Here is a 21,575-nt window from a genome sequence, read left to right as displayed (position 1 = left end):
CTAGCACCTAAACCTTGGAAGATTCTTCCCTGCACTGTCTGGGAGGCAGACACACTCTGTCAGTTTAAATCTAGACTAAAGACTCATCTTTTCAATCTTGCATACACTACTCTATGGAAGTAAAATAATGCCTTTAGTTTTGAAGCAAAAAAGCATGCCGAATAGCACTAACCGAAAAATAAATGTGTTAAATTAACAGTTCTTGCATTTTAAGGTTCCGCAATTCAACATGGTTGCATATTTAAGCTGTGCATTTTACAAACGAAAACATTTCACGCAAAGTTTCATTGTATAAAACTCAATATTAAATATTCAGATTATTTAAAAATACGACTTAAACAATTTCATTGTTAAAATTTCAATACAAATTTAAATTTCGGTGCGTTTTATTTCGCTTACTCAAATTCAATGATTCAAATTCGAAAAGAAATTCGAAAAGAAATTCGACATTACACATCCGGGTATCACAGGAAGAGCAATCGAGCATTGATGGATAATCGAGGCCTGCTGCTTGTCCCCCTCACCAGCAGGTGGTGCTGTCACTAGAGCACTGACAGGTGCATGCGAATTTTGATCATTAGACCAGAGGAAGCAACAGCTGGGCAGAGGCTATCGTAGTAGCTCGATTTGCCAAAATGAGCCAGGAAGTAAGTAAACATTATGTTATGTGGGCCAGTATGTTTCATTTATTTAATTAGTTAGACTGAGTTATTTAATTTAACATATTATATTTTAATTTCAGCGCTTGCTTTTGGACTTTATATTGGAAAGACTACACTCACGCCTGGAGCATGCTGTTGGACGCGAGCCTATTGACATGGACTACCTGGAGTTCATTTGCTCGCAAGAATTTGTCTTTTTAAGTGCGGTTTCAAATGTAGTAACTGTCCCACGAGATGTTTTAGAAGCCGTCACTGAACTGCTCAGAGTAATTCAACAACACCTGTCAGACAGGGAGACGCACTCTGTGACTGTTCTGCGGGAGGAGCCAGGGTCAATGGGAAGGCCACGTTTCATAATATCGCCAAATTACATTTCACATCTCATAGACATGAACTGTTCCATTCCAACCATCGCTCGCTTGCTTGGAGTAAGCACACGCACCATACTCAGAAGAATGGCTGAGTATAACCTGTCAATTCGGGCACGGTATAGCAGGCTCACAGATGCAGAGTTAGATGCCTGTGTTACAGATGTAAAACTACAAATGCCCCATTGTGGATACAGAATGATGAGAGCAGCGTTAAAATCTCGAGGACACCAAGTGCAGTTCGAACGGGTCAGAGCCGCAATGCATCGCGTTGATACAGTGGGAGTCATGTCTCGAATGACACAACTTGGCTGCGTTGTACGAAGGACCTACTCTGTGTCCAGTCCTAGGTCATTAATGCACATTGACACCAACCATAAACTGATCCGGTAAGCTTGTCAGGGTTGTTGACTCATGCTATTTCATGTTGTAATCATTGAGAAATATGTGCTATTTGAAACTTTTTGTGTGAACACTTTGTTTTAGCTACAATATTGTCATCTTTGGAGGTGTGGATGGCTTTTCACGCAAGGTAATGCTATCTTAACCAAATTGAATTGAGATTTGTAATGTATAACGTTATAATCCAGCATAATGTTTCTTGCGTAGGTAATGTACCTTGGAGCTGCAACTAACAACCTAGCTGCTACTGCCTTGGACTTTTTTCAAGAAGCAGTGGAAACATTTGGCTTCCCTCTTAGGTACACTTGTTAAAATTGGTTACAACTGGATGACAAGTCTTGGTTTAAACTTTCAAGGCACATTTTTTAGTATATGTTCATATGGTATGGCTAGTTTGTTTACTTTAAACCATGAAGTCTTATTTCAAAAGCAGTGTTTTTATTCAGGGTCTAAGCACCAATGTAATGTAAGCATGATGCAAAGTCCATGGTTAAAGCATTAATTTATATAAAGACAACCTTCCAATTGTGTTCTTGCACACTTAAAGAGTACGTAGTGACCAGGGCATCGAAAATGTGGACATTGCTCGCCTGATGTTCATGATTCGTGGGACAGACAGGGGCAGCTTTATTTCCGGAAAAAGCGTCCACAATCAACGGTTAGAATTTTTTTATTACTTTATTTTTAATCTTTTGTCTAAAATGTACTTATTTTCCCTGACTCCATTGTCTTAACCTTACTTTTCAGTATAGAGAGGTTGTGGAGAGATATCTGGGCATCGGTGACCAATGTGTACTATGATGTTCTACATGCTTTGGAAGAAGCTGGACACCTTGATGTTTCTGACCCTACTCATCTGTTCTGCTGCCACTATGTATTTCTCCCACGACTTCAAGATGGTCTTAACCTTTTCCGCACCACCTGGGACAATCACCCAATACGAACAGAGGGCAGCATGACCCCTAACCAGTTGTGGGTGTTGGGAAGTATCCAGCATCCTGTACCTGAACCTGATATAGAGGTATATGTGTTTCATTATTTAAGACATGTCAACATTAAGATTTAAAGCAGGACAGTGAATGAAATTGAAGAAATTTTATACTATTAATGTCATGAGGGTACAGGCTTTACTATTTATTTCTCTATAGGGATTGAGCATACCGCACATTGATTGGGAGGACAGTCGACTGAGTGTTGATGCACACTCTAATATTGTTGTGCCGACAACTGCATGTCCCCTGACGGATGAACAAATGCAAGCACTCAGAGAAATCGTAGACCCTAAAAGACATTCAGAGACTTTCGGCTGGGACATATATTTAGCAGCACTTGAGTTTTGCCAAGCAGCTTTGGAACAATTCTGATCCCTTTTTTATGCAAACTTCTACTATTATTATTGAAACATCAATACCTCATGGCTCATAATATGAAAAAGGAAGCAGCTAACTGTTGTTTTGTTTCTGGTTTTTCTTAAGTGATGTACACATAGCGCACACTTTATTCAAGAAGTAAACAGTATGGCTTAACTTCAACGTTTAATTGGATACATTTCACCATTCAAGTACTAAGTAACTGTATGGGTTTTGTACATTTTAGAAAACATACAAGTATTTTGTAACCTACTTTTTTATTTTATTTCCATATATTTAAGTAATTATTTTTGCTCTATGCTAGTAAACATACAAGTATTTGCTAGACTCCTAATTTGCAATAATTTTAACATTTCAATCCTTAGTAAACTGGATTTTCACTGTTATTAAACATAAGTACTTACTACAACAAAGTACTTAAACAAAAACCTGAGAAGATAAATGCAGTAACCGCATTGATTACAGTCTTTCAGTGACGTTATGTTAAACTGTGCATCTAAAAATTACACAAGCCCAAAACCATACTTGCAAACACCAATGCACATAATCAAGTCTTTTGAAAAGGAGTGGAACTCTGTGTAGTGGCCTGGTAGTCGAAGAATACAAAAGCAGGTGGAGGATCGTGGAAGATCGCTTTTTACAACTTCCACAGCCATGTTTTTTTCAATCCGCTCCCATCCGACCCAGAACCGCAAAAGGTTTTTAAGATCTTTGCTGGATCCTGAAAAGGCAAAATAAACAGTTAAGTAACAATTATAAAAAAAAGGACAAAGGCAGCAAAAAGGTCGATAAAACTTGGTTATGAAAAGTGATTAAAAGCTTTATGGTCGGTTTCATATCATACTTGTAAATATAAACTCAACTCAACTCAACTCAACTTTATTTATATAGCGCTTTTTACAATTTTCATTGTTACAAAGCAGCTGTACATGAGACACATTTAATACAAGTATGAATTCTAAAGCAGCCCCCCCGGCCAGGCAGATAGTGCAAAACAATATGCAAACGGTGGTGAGGAACCCAAAACTCCCATCGAGAAAAAAAACCTCAGGGGAACCCAGGCCCAACCAGGGGATTCCAGTTCCCCTCTGGCAAAAGCTGCTGCCTCTGCACAAGCTCATCAGTGCTTGCACAACAAGGCTTAATAAAAATATAAAAATTAAAGATTATCATTAACAATCTAATAGCATTTGAAATGTTGTAGAAAAAAAACAAAGTTGTCGCGTCCTTTATCCAGCTCTATCCTCTTAGCACTTGTCAGGTCACCGCTTCCCATTCTCAGCTCTGCCATCAGGTCTGGGCATGAACTGCATCCTGCGGTAACCTTGGAACAAAGAGACAAGACTGGCTGAGAGTAGAGTACTGTTCTGCACTCTTTGATGCAACAAGTACATCATTTGTTGTTGGATGTGTTCCTGGTTCCGGTTGATCTAAATAATGCAGCCTAAATCCTCTGAGGATTAATATTATGGAGGTGTAGTGTATGCAAGATTAAAAAGATGAGTCTTTAGTCTAGATTTAAACTGACAGAGTGTGTCTGCCTCCCGGACCGTGCAGGGAAGAATATTCCAAAGTTTAGGCGCTAGATAAGAAAAGGATCTACCACCTGCACTTGATTTTGAAATTCTAGGTATTACCAACTGACAGGACCCCTTAGAGCGTAATGTACGTGGTGGTCTGTAATACAATAGAAGTTCATTCAAATACTGCGGCGCTAGACCATGTAGGGCTTTATAGGTAATAAGCAAGATCTTAAAGTTAATGCGATGCTTTATAGGTAACCAGTGCAAGGTTGACAGAACCGGGGTTATATGCTCATACTTTTTTGTACGTGTAAGAACTCGAGCTGCCGCGTTTTGAACCAGTTGCAGTTTTTGTAATAGGCCCGCAGGGCAACCACCTAGAAGTGCATTACAGTAATCTAGTCTTGATGTCATGAATGCATGAATTAATTTCTCTGCATCTGACAGTGACAGCATATGACGTAATTTAGATATATTCTTAAGATGGAAAAATGCAATTTTACAGGTGTTTGCGACATGGCTTTCAAATGAGAGAGTACTGTCAAATACAACGCCAAGATTCTTAGCTGATGACGAGGATTTTATGGAGCAACCGTCAATCGTTAAGCAGTATTCTTGGTTGTTACGCATAGCAGTTTTCGGTCCAGTAAGTAACACTTCTGTTTTGTCCGAGTTTAGTAGTAAAAAATTGTTACTCATCCACATTTTTAAGTCAACTATGCAATCCTTTATTCGATGAAACTGCTGGGTTTCATGAGGCATCGAGGAAATATAAAGTTGAGACCACTTAAAGAGTTATAAACCACTTAAAGAGTTATTTTCGATTCAAAAACTTCTCATTGAACATCAATTCATATCCTTATTGGTGTGCATTGAAAATACATAAGGGAAGTAAGTAATAGTCACTTTTGTTTAGTTTAAGTTTCATGTTTATGTAAATGTAAATCTACAACCTTCTGTGCATACAAGGTGCATTCGATTAGCACAACCATGAAATTAAGCATACATTCACATGAGAAGAATCACAAAAAAAAAACGTTTTTTGTGGCAATATATATAATATTAGTCTGTATTATCTGTATTGACCCCTCCGAACATTCACTTACTGTAGGTCACATAGAACTAAACTCTTAAAAACTGAAACTACTGTGGTCTTAAAACTTTGAAACATGTACCTGACTCGATGAACTGCTTTAAAAATCCAGCAATCCTTTTCTTAGTAGCAGCTGGGTACTCGTCGTCGTCATCATCATCACTATTATTGCTTTCGTTAGGCCAGTCAATACATGAAAGTAGCATCTAAACCAGTAACAAGAACTAAGTCTGTGATCAGATATTTGTGTTTGCCAAGAGAATTTAGAATGAAAAGCATAATATAGCTAAAAAAGGACAAAGATAATTTTAAGTCCTCATTGCCAGTTTTACCTCAGGGGTGCATAGGTCCTCAGATTCCTTGGGGAATAACACTACATCCTTCCTGTCAGTAAGTAGGGGCCAAACAAAGGTGTCTTTCAGTCCCTGCTTGATTTGTTTCATTTGGCGTGTTCTTCTCCCAAGAACCTACAAAGTAAAATAAACAGAAAATCCAATCCAACAGTAACCAACTAAATAAACAACTACTCATTGCTGTGTAACAGTGCCGTTATAAGCAGGACAGAAATATATGAACAAAGATGTATGTCAATTTAAACTTATCATTGCTCAATCACAAAATTAAGGCTCTTTCATTTGTAAGTTTCATTTGTAAGTAAAATCTGTTAAAACATTTGATTGATCATGATAAAAAGGCATTCACAAACACTAACTAAAAATTGTATTTACCGCATGTGACAGCAGACGCTCGTAAAGCCACCTTCTATTTTCTTCTGTTGGACCAGGAAGATCCCAAGCCAAACAAAGTTCTAAGACTTTACTGTATTGGTCCTCGGTCAATGAAACTTCTCCACTGAGCTGAACAACAATAATTGTAGTAATACATACCAAACAAACTCCAAATACAACAAAAAATCATCCAAAACAAGACCAAGTTTATAATAATATACATACAAAGCTGATGGTCTCTCGTACATCAATATCTGGACAGTCCTCCAATTGCAAAGTGGCTGTATCAGATGAGCTGTGAAACAGAACATGAACAAAAGCTCTGCTGAGGCCTGCAAGACACGTGCCACCATGCAAAAAGGAGTGGCCTAGCATTCTTCCTGCTACCAAGAAAAGATCGCTTTCTATTAGAAGCTGTGCTGAAGAAGGCACCAAATGGTCTGGTTCTCCTTCAAAGAGGCATGTTACACCTGTGTTTCCTGTTAATATAAAACATAAAATGAGCAACATCATTTTATCATGAAATAACAAAAAGAAACTGAATTCTATGTCAAAGTCAATTTTGTAGTCCAGCATAAATTATAAAACTGCTTACCCAAATTTAAATTGAAACCATACTTCAGTTTTTGAAGAACTGTTGAAAAAAAGTGTCTGGTGACTCCTTCACCAACTGCAGAGTCCCCTGAAAACAATGAACATATAAAGTAAAATTATTCTGACATCATAACTACACCATATGAACTACAGTAAACATTCTCTTGTGTATACATTTTTATTTTCTCTAGACTGTACCTTGAAGATTACATTTAACAGGACATGCCCACTCTACATTTCGTTGCTTGTAGAAGTTAATAAGTTCCCTCTCCTGCTCTTGAGCACACAATCTTAAATCCATAGACATTAAAAGAGGTTTCCCTGTCTCGTGGAGACTGAGAATTTCTTGTGTGTACAAAGATGCAGCCCTTACTGCATCTGGATGGGTCTTCCAGTCTGGTAAATAAATTAAAATGTTTTCCTTAATCATGCAAGATCAAAGGAGCTTTGTTTCAGACCAACTGACATGTGGTTAGTTTTTCCATCTCTACTTATTTGCTACAGTAGTTTTAACAACATACTCAATGAGACAACTTAGTTACCATCATTCATATATGTCACTTGAGTGCTGTGGTTCATTTCATTGCCCATGAACGTCAATTCGGTAGTATCATTCATTGTATTATCAATTGTTCTGCAAAAACGGAAAACATTACACACTTAAAATAAAATTTATAATATGAGGACAAAGGATACTATTAAGCAGAGTTTCTTGTTTCTCACAAAACAAATATTATCCAGCTTGCACACCTTTCCCCACATTCACTGGCATGAACCTCCAAGATGTCATGGGGCATTCTTTCTTGACATATAGGACAGACAGCCTGTAATACACAAATCAGAAGAATATTTTTTTTATTTCTAGATGCAAAAATCGAGAAACACTTTTTGGTTTGTTCTTTACCGAGTAACATTTTATGCAGTCTGTATTTTCTGATTGATCATCTCTGGAGCAATACATTTAGGACTAGCCAGAAATGAATGTACACTAAGTGAGGGTACCTGTTCATTTTTCATGACTTCATTGATGTCACTGTACTCCCTTTCCTCATCTTGGGCTTCATCCTGTTTTTCTTCATCATCATCATCCAACGTAACAACATCAGGACAAGACTTAATATGATTAGTTAGGACTTGTAGGGGGTATAATATGTTGCATTTCTTGCACACTGCCTCTGGCATGTTGCGGAAACTTTCAGAAGATGGAGGCAAGGGAGTAGTGTCTAACTCATCCTGAAGAGGAGCTATGTAGAGGACTGAGTTCTCTCCTACTTTGGTAGCTTTCACAAGTCTGCCTGTGTACCCACAGTCTGCAGGTGCCACTATTGTGAGTTTTCGAATTCCCCACCCTCCTGAAATTTGTAGCCGTAAAATAGTTATAAATGTATAGGTATATGTGTGGGTATACACATACAGTTGTACCATGCATAATCTGGAAAAAATGTACTATTTAAAACAAATTTCAACAAAATAAAAGGATTTATAATTACAATTAGATTTTATTTTAGTATTGCCATGAACAACTTATTTTAAATAAGAGATGTCTACATATAGTCCACAATACAGCATAACTGAATTTATAAAAGATAACGCCATGTGTCTGTAAATTGTCCTCTGTGTTTCAAGATTAATTTAACATAAATATAGTTACTGCTGGACAGAGGTCATGTATGCAAAAGATGCTGTATGACATTTTTGAACAGACTTATTTTTGTATTGTTATTATTCTGTGCTGTGGACTATGTAAGCATCTGTGAGCAAGTTATTCAAGGTAGTTAATATTACCTGCTGCTTTATAAAGGAGCCAGCCTCCAGTAACTCCTCCAAGTTTTGGATACAGCTCAGTAAGAGTATCACATAGCTAGTGAATATAATTAGATTAATTAATTTTTCTTACTGTTGCTGCCCCCAAAGGAGGATACCCTATTGCCATTGCAACATAATATTTACAAAGATAACAAAAATAATATCCTTGATACATTTTATTTATACTGACAAGGACTATAATGGCAAATTATATAATGTACTGTACCTCCTGATGAGTCATGTTTTCATCCAGGGTGGCAGTTCTGCGTCCTAATCCTGCCTGTGCATGCAGCAGTTGATCTGGACCACTGGGTGATCTTTCACATTGGGTCGGCAGTAGGTGAAACATGACCTGAAATGGTTTTTGTTTCTTGGGCACAGGACATGTTTCTGTGAAGCGTCGTTTGCCTCTGCGATTTGAGAACAATCCAGAAAAAGACCTGTTGAGGAAGTTATAACAACTATAAATGGTTACTTACAGTTCTACAATAATAAAAAAATAATATAAATACACTACCAATCTAAACTTTACATCAACTTGTTCATTCCTTATTCATATTTTTTCTAGATTGTAGAATAATAAAAAACAATAATATTATGAAGAGAACAATTTTGTAATTAAAGACAACTTAACCAGATCAAAGATGTTATATTTTGGAGTCTTCATAGTAGCTAACATTTTCCTTGAATGTGAATAATTGGCATTTTATCAGCTAATTTCTTCAGGTCTCACTCCGAGATGGTTTTTAGACTGAATTAGTAGTTTGAAGTAGTTACCATCTTTGCTTTGCTCGTATTGGCTTCTCTTTCCATTTCTAAAGAAATATGTGATGTTTTTCCAAAGTATATTTTTGTCTACAAAATAGGGCTGGGCGGAATGACGTAGGCTGTTAATAACCGAAACTTTTTAGGCGAGCCCAGCGAATCTTGTGTTTAAATCCTAGATGATGCTCGCTGCTTATGACGTCACATGCCACAAACCCCCGTTTTGGGTTAGATGCGTGTGGAGTCAGAGACCCGCGTTGCGAAGACAAGCGCCACAAGCGCCTATAGTGTGTTGCGACTGAGAGTGAAGAGCGATGAAGACCTACAGTACTGACCCCCATGAACACTGGTTTATAACACCAGTCATATACATATATTCTCATTATTTGTGCATATATACTTCGATAAATATAAATAAATAATAAATCTCATCATCAGAACTTAATTAGATTGAGTACATTTTCATAACTTGTCTACATTATAACTTTGAGCATCCAAATGAACTTAATGAATAAATAAATTGAATTAATCTAAGAAAAATAGGTATAAAATATAGAATTTTAATGGGAGATGGTTACCGTTAAATATATATTTTTACCGTGAATAACATTACTCATTGCATGAAATAGTTTTTTGATCATTCCGCCCACCCTACTACAAAATAATCGGATATATATAAGCAAATGCCTTTTGATCAACATCACATAATACAAAGATCGCATAATACACATAGTTAAGTGATCATAAACATTTTAACAGTTGTGTAGTGTACTATAAAAGCAATATAAGTTTGTGCTGACCTGGTCATTTCTGTGCGAAGAGATGATTGTCCATGAGGTTGGAATCTTTGCCTGTTATAATGTCATCAAACACAAATTGATGTATTTATATCATCATAATATTGGATGTGTTGACTTTCAGGCACACAGTGCATGATATAAAACCTACTATACCTGTTACTATCCTGGCTAGTAGAAGGCCCATCAGCTCTTTGTCTTTGATTGCTCAAAAGTGACAAAAGGTGCCTTGCTGATCTCAGAACTTCACTGTCATCCTTGTTAAGCAAACACGACATAATACCATACCATGACCATCACATTACATGAATACACACAATCGTCAAAACGGTTGTAAAGTTTATCATAAATACGCATCAAGTTCTCTTTAAAACAAAGAGAGGAATAAACAGTCTTCGTATAGCGGCAGATCGATCGTTTAACTGGTAAAACACTACCGCCATCGGTACAGTACTGGCCATATTGGCAGTGTCTGGTAAATTGTGGGCCACTTTTCCACGGACATTATGTGAGGTGTGATATGCTATTGAATTTATATCCCATTTGATGTACACATTCATTAGCTTAAGATAACCATGAACACAAAACGTTACATGTGCACGTGTTAATGAACTTTTGTGCCTTCATTAGCTTAAGATAATCACGAACACAAAACGTTACATGTGTTTATGATCACACAAAAAACATGTGCACGTGTTAATGAACTTTTGTATCTTCATTAGCTTAAGATACTCATAAACGTTTACAGTACTTGCCTCTTGGTCCATTTCGGCAAATCCCCTGTGGTCTAATGATCAAAATTCGCATGCACCTGTCAGTGCTCTAGTGACAGCACCACCTGCTGGTGAGGGGGACAAGCAGCAGGCCTCGATTATCCATCAATGCTCGATTGCTCTTCCTGTGATACCCGGATGTGTAATGTCGAATTTCTTTTCAAATTTCTTTTCGAATTTGAATCATTGAATTTGAGTAAGCGAAATAAAACGCACCGAAATTTAAATTTGTATTGAAATTTTAACAATGAAATTGTTTAAGTCGTATTTTTAAATAATCTGAATATTTAATATTGTGTTTTATACAATGAAACTTTGCGTGAAATGTTTTCGTTTGTAAAATGCACAGCTTAAATATGCAACCATGTTGAATTGCGGAACCTTAAAATGCAAGAACTGTTAATTCAACACATTTATTTTTCGGTTAGTGCTATTCGGCATGCTTTTTTGCTTCAAAACTAAAGGCATTATTTTACTTCCATATAATCTTAAATCTATAATTTACCTTAATAGTACCGTGCAGGTTCAACCCGGTCCCACTCCACGATTGACACCAGCAAACAGAGGAACAACCAGGGAAAATAGTAATGGCATGTTGTAACTTTATTCCTCTGTTGTCCGACATCAACCACAAAACAAGGCCAAACCGGACCCACACAGCCCCAGCAGATGAATCCCCACAACCAACGAGCCCCCCCCCACTCCCCACAAACACCCACCCAACAACCTCCAATCAGGGCCACTGAATGCAGCTATAACATCAAACTGCTGACATGTGATGTAAATTTAGCATTAAATACCAAGTATTGTAACTTCAGCATTAATGTGACAAGTAGTCTGTCTTTGCTCTTGGTTGGGGATGCAGTGGTCTGAGCTGGGATGGTCCGATGTTCGTATTTCTCTTGGGTGTTGGTGGAATTGCCTAAAATGGAGCTGGGATGGTCAGTCAGTCTGCAGCTGTAGCTGGCGTAATCTCTAGGTGTGGATGGGCATATGTCGATCATCTGGACCTGGCGGAATTTCTTCCTACCTCGGGATGGGCATCCCGAGGGGAAGGCAGAAGGAGAATAATTAGCGTAGCAGCTTTTCATTACCTATGCATTACATTACATTTACATTTAGGCATTTGGCAGACGCTTTTATCCAAAGCGACTTACATTGCTTTTATCCTATACATTTTTACATAGGTATTTGCAATCCCCTGGGATCAAACCCACAACCTTGCATTGTTAACGCAATGCTCTTACCACTGAGCTACAGGAAAGCATTAAGTGAAAGCTTGGCTGAAAAGATGTGTCTTTAATCTAGATTTAAATTGGGAGAGTGTGTCTGACCCTCGAAAAGTATTAGAAAGCTATTCTAGAGTTTAGGTGCTACATATGAGAAAGCTCGACCCCCTTTAGTGGATTTAGTTATCATAGGTGTCATCAAAAGTCCTGAGTTTTGAGATCATAGAGAGCGTGATGGGTTGTTATGTGATAAAAGCTCAGTTAAGAAAGTAGGGGCTAAACCATTAAAAGCTTTGTAAGTAATTAAAAGAATTTTAAAATCAATACAATACTTAATGGGTAGCCAGTGAAGCGATGATAAAACTAGGGTTATGTGATCATATTTTCTTGACCTGGTAAGAACTCTGGCAGCTGCATTCTGAACTAACTGTAGTTTGTTTATTGATGATGCAGGACAACCACTAAGTAGAGCATTACAATAGTCTAGTCTTGAGGTCACAAATGCATGAATAAGCTTTTCTGCTTCAGCAACACATAAAATATTTCGTAATTTGGCAACATTTCAAAGGTGGAAGAAGACTGTTTTTGTGATATTTGAGATGTGATTTTTAAATGACAGGTTGCCGTCTAATATAACACCTAGGTCTTTAACTGTGTTTGTTGGACTAACAGTGCAGCCTTTAATTAGCAGGCTGTATTCTGAGCTATTCCGTTTACGTGTTTTTGGTGCTATAAGTAATATTTCCGTTTTGCTAGAGTTTAATAGAAGGAAATTACTAGTCATCCAATGTTTTATTTCCTCGATGCACTCTGCCAAATTGGATAGTTTGAAGGAATAATCTGGTCTTGATGAGATACATAGCTTGATGAGATACATAGATACATAGCATAGAGTATCATCGGCATAACAGTGGAAGCTTATTCCATGTTTTCTAATAATGTTGCCAAGGGGCAGCATGTATATGGAGAAAAGCATGGGTCCTAAAACCGAAAACTTGCGTAAGATATGAAGATTTCCCATTTAAATGGACATATTGATATCTGAATGTTAAATAAGATCTGAACCATTGTAGTGCCTGTCCCTGAATACCGGTATAATTGTGTAAACAATCTAATAGTATTTTATGGTCTACAGTATTGAAAGCAGCACTAAGGTCAAGCAGGACTAAGAGTGAGATGTTACCTTTATCTGATGCAATAAGAAGGTCATTTGTAAATCTAATGAGCGCAGTTTCAGTGCTATGAGGCGCTCTAAAGCCAGACTGAAACTTTTTGTGTATGTCATTATTTTGTAGGAAAGCACCCAAATGCTTAAGAGAACAAGCGCTGCGTAGTGTACATGATGTCCTGGGGCACCAGGGCATCGAACGTACCATAGGGTTGTTGAAACAAAGGTGTTTCTGATCGGGCATGTACGAAGATGTAGAGGGATGTGTAAAGAAGTGTCAGTGTTGTATCTTAACCAAGATTGGATTGGATTGGATTGGATTCAATTTATTGTCATTACACATGTACAAGTACAATGCAACGAAATGTATCAAGAAGGAAATACAGCATAACATGAGGAAGGTGGGGAGAAAAACAAGCACACAGTACACATAGACAAGACTTGCAACAGGGTAAGTAATCCAGCTCCGGCAAGCAGCCATCCGGTCCTGCAGCCATTACGGCGCTTAACACAGACCCGCTTGCCAAGCTGGCGGGTCAATAATCGTTTTAAGAATTTTTCGATAACCCAGGGCAAAGCATAATCCAATCAGCATAATACCTGTTATCATGGTTCCGAAAAGGTAGATATCTTCAATGTCCTCCACGGAAAGATCCGCCAGACACACGATCCGCCATCTCTCCCACGCGTCCATTGTGTAGCCAGCTGCCAACGTTCTGTCAGGGCATTCAGGTTCACCCGAACCTTTGTTTCTCGTCGAGAAAATGTTGTCAGTTGCGCTAAGGGACCAGGTGATCAGATCCATAATTTCCAAGTTTCGAGAGCAGTGCAGAGAGAGTCTCTCAATAGATGAGACGAGACAAGACAGGAGACAAAGCAGAGAAGATATGGGCAAGGACGGGGAGAGAGAAAATGCGACAAAAAATAAATAAAAAAAACTTACGGCAGTTAAAAAAAAAGTAGTTTGACACAACCGGAACTATACCAACCATACCATTTTTAAAAAAAACTCTTTATTGAAAATTGCTTTTAGCATCAAAAGATATTAAACAAATTAAATTTTTTAATGGTTTGGGGAAATGAACTGAACAAGGGATAGGCTACACTACCCTTTTAATAGGGAAAAATTGTCTTTTTTTTATTAGTTTTGTTACTTTTTTATTTATTTTTTTAATACCAATGAAAATACAATAATAAACAAATTATATGCGTCAGGAGTGAAAAATATTTTTCATTTATATAAAAAAAATATATATAGAAAAACTAATATACAATGCGTTTTGATCCGTGTAACGCTTTGCAGTTCTTTTTTCAATTTGCACCATCAAAATTAATATAAGGAAAATTGGTTTCAAATTTTATTTTCAATTTTCATCTGTACTTCACAAATGCATAATTGTCCCTCAGTTTCATTTTTAATCATACATGTTTGGGTAGTTGCTTCAGAATTTCAGATCAAAAAATATTACTTGTTTTTCTAATTTTCCATTTTTGTGCGTCAGCAGGGGTAGGGGTGTACAGTGCGTCCTACTATTTGTTATCACAGAAATTAACAGTTCAAGTTTTTATGTTTTATTGATTCTACAAGATTTCCTAATAACGTTAGGAAAATACTCAATTCCGACTTTCTGTCTATATTTCAAGTAGCCTACCAGTACTATTTTGGAAACAGTGCTTTATACACTAACAAGGTGAGGTGCTACATGTGAGAGATGCTCCTATTGCTCTTAAAAACTGACTGAAATGAATTTCAGTAAAGCAGAGAGCTTCTCTGACAAATAGGAACTTTATTTGATTTAAACTATCCTTTTCTGTAAATGTATCTAAATGTCTAGGTTGTGTGTTGGCGCTCATGCCATTTTAAGTACTCTGTAACTGTTGAATATACAAGTTTTGATTTAGGGTTCATTTGATGTATTCATACATTGGAATGATTCACAGTTCAATGCCTTGCATGTTTCATACGTAACAACAACTCTCCGAATTCCCTATATGATGAGCTATGTTATAAAACCATTGCATACCTCACGCCATGTCCATAACCAAGTTTAGATATTAAATGCAAACTGACCATACTGTCAGAGCCATGCAAATGAGGCGCCATGTGAAACAAAGGAACTTTCTCTGTCAAAAACACTTTCATGGCATTGGCCCGCAGACCATCTGGGGGCAGGGCAGGTATGCATTTAAAACACCATCACCGATCCACTTCGTAAGCCCTGAATTAGGAATTGGAAGGGGAAAGAAAGAGGACGAGGAGGACAATCTCACGGACACCCCAGCTTGGGGAGGCCATGGAACTTCGCATTCTGAAACCATTCAAGATTTCCATCCACGCGGATACGGACATTGGTCCAACACCAAGATTGCAAGTATCCATCTCTAAATATAGAGTAGCTGCGTTAAGAGCGTGCCTCTTTGTTAAAGATGATTTTATTGTTTTTCAGACATGTTTTACATGCCTCGCGGCCATGCCCTCTCACTCTCTCTCTCTCATTCTCCCTCTCTCTCTGCGCTTCCTAACGCGGTTGTGTTTCATGTATTTGTTTGTTGTCATTATGTTCACCATGTAGAGTAGAGTTTAATAAAAACCTTAAAGGCATTTGTGATGGGTTCTCTGTGTTCACGCTCACAAACGAGTCACTTAAACTGTGTTTCGATCTATGCTACCTCTGCTCTTAATTCTGTTCGGTAAAATAACGTTACTTATGGTCATGAGATAACGTTAGTGTATAAATCTTCAATGCATTTGCTGGACGAATACATATAGGATTTTTATCAGTATACTGCTAATCAGAATTGTAAAATATGTATGTGTAATGACGATTATTATACGTAGTTTCCTTTGAGCTAAACTAATTCCTTGACTGAAATTGACATTTTAAATAACTCATTTCATGTATTTGATCTTGATAGATCTGGTGGAGAATCTTATTTTGGTGAGTTAAACTCATCCTTATTTTAACATGCAGCTAAAATCGCTACATATCCTTGTAGTGTAGCATGAGATAATATCATTTCAAGTGTGGCAAAAGACAGAACAAAGAACATAATACAACTTTTAACTTAAAAAATTATACTATGGCTCCAGTCTATGTGTAATGTTCACATAGGTCTCCAAACCCTCCCAGAAAAGGTCACTGTGACCTAAAAGAAAAGCGTAAAACATTTAATTGGAACTACAGGTTGACAACAGCAACTTTTCCCTCTGCACCTGAAGGTCGCCATGGCCATCGAGGGGGTCTCGTCCGAATGGTGTGGGATAAGTCAGAGTTTCTCCATTCCTAATGAAGTCAGCACCAACGTCCTCAGCAGGTGGAAAGAACTGAAATGGGATCCAAGAGTTTCTGAGATATGCTGCAAAAAGAGCATTTGGTATACCCTAGGATGGGATTGTGTGTGCATTCCAAGATGAAATGAAACTCTCTAACCCAACCATGCAACATTTTGAAGCAACAGAAGAGACAGTGCTTCCACAAAGGGTCATCAATGTCCACATTGTATGTTTGTCCCCATGTTATTCGGCCTCGCCTTTAACCTCAAAAGCATGTGTGTTTAGTTGTATTCTGTTTATATTTTCATTCTTGTACAAACTTCAGGTCAATGTACTTATAATCCTAGCATGTTTTATATCTAAATGTTTCTCTTTTCATTCCTTGAAAGATGATGTATAGCACAGTAAGGTGTTTCCTACCATACTCATTTTATGTAATTCTAAGAGTTTTACAGCACCAAACTCCTAAGTAATCCTAAATGCAAATGAGCTAATTGGCGAAACAAAGGAATTTGACTTTGCTCCAAAATAAGCTCATCACATTGGATGTGGAGGAGCGTGGAACCCCCCAGGCTTTAAAACTACCGTGAACGGAGCTATTAATGCTCAGCTATTCCGTGTGTTCGCGCGTTCCAGTTCAAGAACACCTCCTGAGACCTGTCTCTCTCTTCGGAGACAGTTTTTCCCTTCGGCAGAATTACTTCGGCTAACTTCGTCATCCAATCCCGGCTCTAAGAAAGAAGTAGACGGACTCACCCGCTTGCTTTGAAACCATCAGGACTTTGAGAACACTTTTCCACGGGCACAAAACCTTGTGCAAGCACACTCAAAAGGAAACCAATGCAAGTATCAACTATTTCCTAAATAGGTGCGTTTAAGCTGTAACCCCTTTTAACTATCCTCGATGGTTCATGCAGATGTGAATAGTTGTTTGTAATACTGCCAATCTTTGCATTGTCTATTTCTTCCATTTCTTTACTGCTTTTACGTTTCATGTTTGTTTGTTATTTCTTAGTTAGTCGGTTTGTTTTCCCTTTAGTGTGGTCAATAAACCTGCATTTGTCTGCACGCTCGAATTGTTGCTGTGTTTCTTTATCACATATTAACGTCACTTAAACTGCTTGATTTCGTTATAATTTCTGGAGCGGTACTGTACTACATACAGTAAGAGTGTTATGTTTTTCAAGGCCAGGAAAGAAATATTTCTTAGATTTGATATACGATCTGCGAATCACTCGCTGGACAAGTGAATTTAGTTTGTCGCTATTATCAGGTCTGCCGAATCCGATAAAGTGTATAAAACAGGTATAGTTAATCATCATTAATTATACGTCTTTTACTGTGATCAAACTCATAGTTTTCCCCGAAATACACTACACCAGACACATGCTTGTTCCCCTCGTTCTCTCTCCTATCTGAAGAGGAAGTTTCCAAGGTAATTTCTTCTAACCACCCGACTACCTGCCCTCTAGATCCCATCCCCACCCATCTTTCCAGGACATCTCTCCATCGGTTGTCCCCTCTCTGACTCACATTATCAACTCGTCTCTCACCACGGGCACATTTCCTACACTCTTCAAAGAGGCCCGTATTACTCCACAACTAAAGAAGCCTACTCTTAACCCTGCACTGTTAGAAAACTACAGACCGGTATCCCTACTTCCCTTCGCTGCTAAAACTCTAGAACGTGTTGTATGTAACCAGCTCTCATCCTTCCTCACCCAGAACAACCTCCTGGACAGCAACCAGTCTGGGTTCAAGAGCGGTTATTCCACTGAAACTGCGGTGCTCTCTGTTACTGAAGCCCTGAGACTGGAAAGAGCTTCCTCTAACTCATCTGTTCTCATCCTACTGGATCTATCTGCCGCCTTTGACACTGTTAACCATCACATCCTCCTGTCCACTCTCAAGGCTATGGGGGTCTCCGGAATGGTACTACAATGGTTCAGGTCTTACCCCTCGGGTAGGTCATTTAGAGTATCTTGGAGGGGTGAGGTGTCTGAGTCCCAACATCTCGACACAGGTGTCCCTCAGGGCTCAGTTCTTGGTCCGTTGCTATTCTCTGTATACATGACATCCCTTGGCTCTGTCATAAGGAAACATGGCTTTTCCTATCACTGCTATGCGGATGATACACAACTCTACCTGTCTTTTCGCCCAGATGATCCGACTGTTTCTGCACGCATCTCAGCCTGCCTAGCCGACATCTCGCTCTGGATGAACGCCCATCACCTACAGCTGAACCTTTCAAAAACAGAACTGCTTGTAATCCCGGCTAATAAAAAGATTTATCACAACCTTTCCATTCAACTGGGCTCATCAACCATCACACCTTCCAGAAAGGCACGAAACCTAGGAGTGGTGATCGATGATCAGCTCAACTTCACGGATCAAGTTGCCATTACCACCCGGTCCTGTAGATTCATCCTCTACAATATCAGGAAACTTAAACCCTTCCTATCAGAGCATGCTACGCAAGTCCTAGTGCAGGCTCTAGTCCTGTCCAGACTGGACTACTGCAATGCGCTACTGGGTGGACTTCCAGCTTGCACAACCAAACCTCTACAGATGATCCAGAATGCTGCAGCAAGAGTTATCTTTAATGAACCGAAGAGAGCACACGTCACTCCTCTACTCATTAAGTTACATTGGCTCCCTATAGTTGCTCGCATCAAATTCAAGACTCTGCTCCTGGCCTACAAGACCACTACTGGTTCGGCACCACCTTATCTTCGCTCCCTAATACAGACATATGTACCCGCCAGATCCCTACGCTCTGCAATCGAACGCCGTCTTGTGGTGCCATCCCATAAAGGTAAAAAATCTCTCTCGCGCCTTCTCCGGATCTGTTCCACCTATGTGGAATGATCTGCCCGCTTCTACAAGATCTGCAGATTCTGTAGCCATCTTTAAGAAACACCTGAAAACACATCTCTTCCGCCAACATCTTACTGATCTGTTCTGACTCTATTTTCTTCTCTACTCTTTTCTTCTCTACCCATTATAAAAAAAAAAAAATGTATGAATGAATGATTCTGTATACTGTGTTAGGCTATATGAGACCAGTCTTTTTGATTGCACTTATGCTTTTGTTGTACTTGTGCTGTCCCAATTGCTTCCATTACCTACCCCACTTGTAAGTCGCTTTGGATAAAAGCGTCTGCTAAATGACTAAATGTAAATGTAAATGTAAGTAATGTTTTTGTTTGTTCCATAATCTGAAATTCTGAAGCAACTTCCCAAACATGTGTAATTGAAAATGAAACTGAGGGACAATTATGCATTTGTGAAGTACTTATGAAAATTGAAAATGAAAGTTTGAAACCAATTTTCCTGTGCGGTTCTCCGCAATGTCGAAGTGACCGCTCTCGAAAGGGAACATCTCCGGTAACTTTCGTAACCACGGTTCCCTGAGAAGCGGGAACGAGACATTGTGTGGATCGCCTTGTTCGCCGCTCATCACTGTTCAGGTGCTCTCTCGTAGATTCTGAGGATTGTCGTCACATGCGACGTATAGTATTTATACTATCTAGACTCGTCAGTATTTGCATGCTGTTGCATTCTTGCGACAATTGGCCAGTTTTTTTACTGGCGTTATCCAATAAGACTTCAGGAAAAGTGAAAAGGTGGAGGAGTTTCATATGCTGTTCTCCGCAATGTCTCGTTCCCGCTTCTCAGGGAACCGAGGTTACGAAAATAACCGGAGACATTTCTCGCGTACAGTGGCGTCGCCATCGATGGTCTGTTAAGTAATTAAAAATGCAGCGGGAAAACGGTCAGAAGCTGTGTTTTTATATCTCGTATCTAATTCAATTCAATTCAATTCAATTCAAGTTTATTTATATAGCGCTTTTCACAATGTGTATTGTTTCAAAGCAGCTTTACAGGGGCAAACAGGAAAAACAGATAAGTTAGAACACAGCACAGTGCATGGTGTTGAAGGGTTTTATATATTTTATCTGGGTTCTATATGTTTTATCTAAGGGTTTATATCAATTACATTTTCTGAGTGTGTTTTTATATGATTATTACTTATTACTGCTTACCTTATATAACATTGCATTATTTTACTATGTTGAGTAGGGTCTCAAAATATTAGTGCAAAATGGTATTTTCAACAGGATGTGGGGGTTGTGTGTGTGTGTGCAGCATTCCAGGCAGGAAAGGAGGACAGGAGAGTATGCTACACATCAACGCACATACCCATATAGCGTGGGGTCTAAGCAACAAAGTTTATGTGGAAACTGGGTGGGGGAAGTGTGTTATCTTGCAGATAGTAAAAGAAGAAGGACGTAGTCTACGAAAATATGAGATGAAGCATCACTCCATTGGACACAAAGAAAGTAGCAGAGGTCAAGGCGCTCAGGGGTTGGCCACTGTCCGAAGCAAGCTTGAAGACACACCCACACATACACATATAAAAATGTTGTACACTGTTTGAGCGGGGCTGATTCTCTCTGTGAAGACTTTTTTTTGTCTGAGATAAGCCCAGCGCTGAGATTCAACTTAATAAACTTCAACTTTTGTTCATCCGAAGTCCATAAAGCCAATTTTTGAACGCGCAGGACAGCAGATGTCCATCAGATGGTGACCGCCGACGTGATTGGCTAAAAAGGGACATTTCGGACAATCCTTAAAGAGTACGGAGAGACGAAACGGAGAGAGGGAAAATCTTGGATTCAACACAACAGCCGGCTGAATAAAAAATAAGGTTAGCAGAGACCTGTTTTATCGAACATCTGCTAATTGACTACTCTAAATTGTTTGTGTTGAATTGCAAATATTCCTGATCATTATTCAAACCAAATTTAAAAACGGTTGAACTTTGTTAATTTGAATTATTACACGGGTGGTTGGTCCCCCGAATTTAGAAGACGTGAGGTGAAAGTCCGCACGCATTTATTACACGGGAGGTTGGTCCCCCGAATTTAGAAGACGTGAGGTGAAAGTCCGCACGCATTTAGTACACGGGAGGTTGGTCCCCCGAATTTAGAAGACGTGAGGTGAAAGTCCGCACGCATTT

The 21,575-nt window shown here is 38.7% G+C and overlaps 2 protein-coding genes across 3 annotated transcripts; one reads left to right on the top strand and one right to left on the bottom strand.

Moving 5' to 3' along the window:
* The first annotated feature begins 622 nt into the window (after nt 1-622).
* Nucleotides 623-3,664, top strand: LOC130438352 (uncharacterized). The gene is made up of 7 exons (XM_056770238.1): nt 623-647; nt 743-1,419; nt 1,517-1,562; nt 1,640-1,731; nt 1,980-2,090; nt 2,180-2,453; nt 2,581-3,664. Exons 1-7 carry the CDS (start codon nt 636-638, stop codon nt 2,794-2,796), a joined length of 1,428 nt encoding a protein of 475 aa, XP_056626216.1. The 5' UTR covers nt 623-635; the 3' UTR covers nt 2,797-3,664.
* A 1-nt stretch (nt 3,665) lies between these two features.
* LOC130438361 (uncharacterized) lies at nt 3,666-7,770 on the bottom strand. Of its 2 annotated transcripts, XM_056770250.1 has the most exons (8): nt 7,491-7,562; nt 7,283-7,374; nt 6,939-7,136; nt 6,742-6,828; nt 6,372-6,625; nt 6,147-6,275; nt 5,751-5,885; nt 3,666-5,624 (listed from the first exon to the last, which is right to left on the bottom strand). In XM_056770250.1, exons 1-8 carry the CDS (start codon nt 7,535-7,537, stop codon nt 5,469-5,471), a joined length of 1,098 nt encoding a protein of 365 aa, XP_056626228.1. In that variant the 5' UTR covers nt 7,538-7,562; the 3' UTR covers nt 3,666-5,468. The 2 variants fall into 2 exon arrangements, with proteins under 2 accessions (XP_056626228.1, XP_056626233.1); XM_056770255.1 differs by lacking the exons at nt 6,939-7,136; nt 7,283-7,374 and adding an exon at nt 7,743-7,770 and having other exon boundaries at nt 7,491-7,564.
* Between the last annotated feature and the right edge of the window lie 13,805 nt (nt 7,771-21,575).

Source organism: Triplophysa dalaica, chromosome 2 (genome assembly GCF_015846415.1).
Source record: "Triplophysa dalaica isolate WHDGS20190420 chromosome 2, ASM1584641v1, whole genome shotgun sequence".
In the NCBI taxonomy this organism is placed as follows: Eukaryota; Metazoa; Chordata; class Actinopteri; order Cypriniformes; family Nemacheilidae; genus Triplophysa; species Triplophysa dalaica.
Note: the sequence above shows the minus strand (reverse complement) of the source record. Positions and strands in the feature narration are given on the sequence as shown.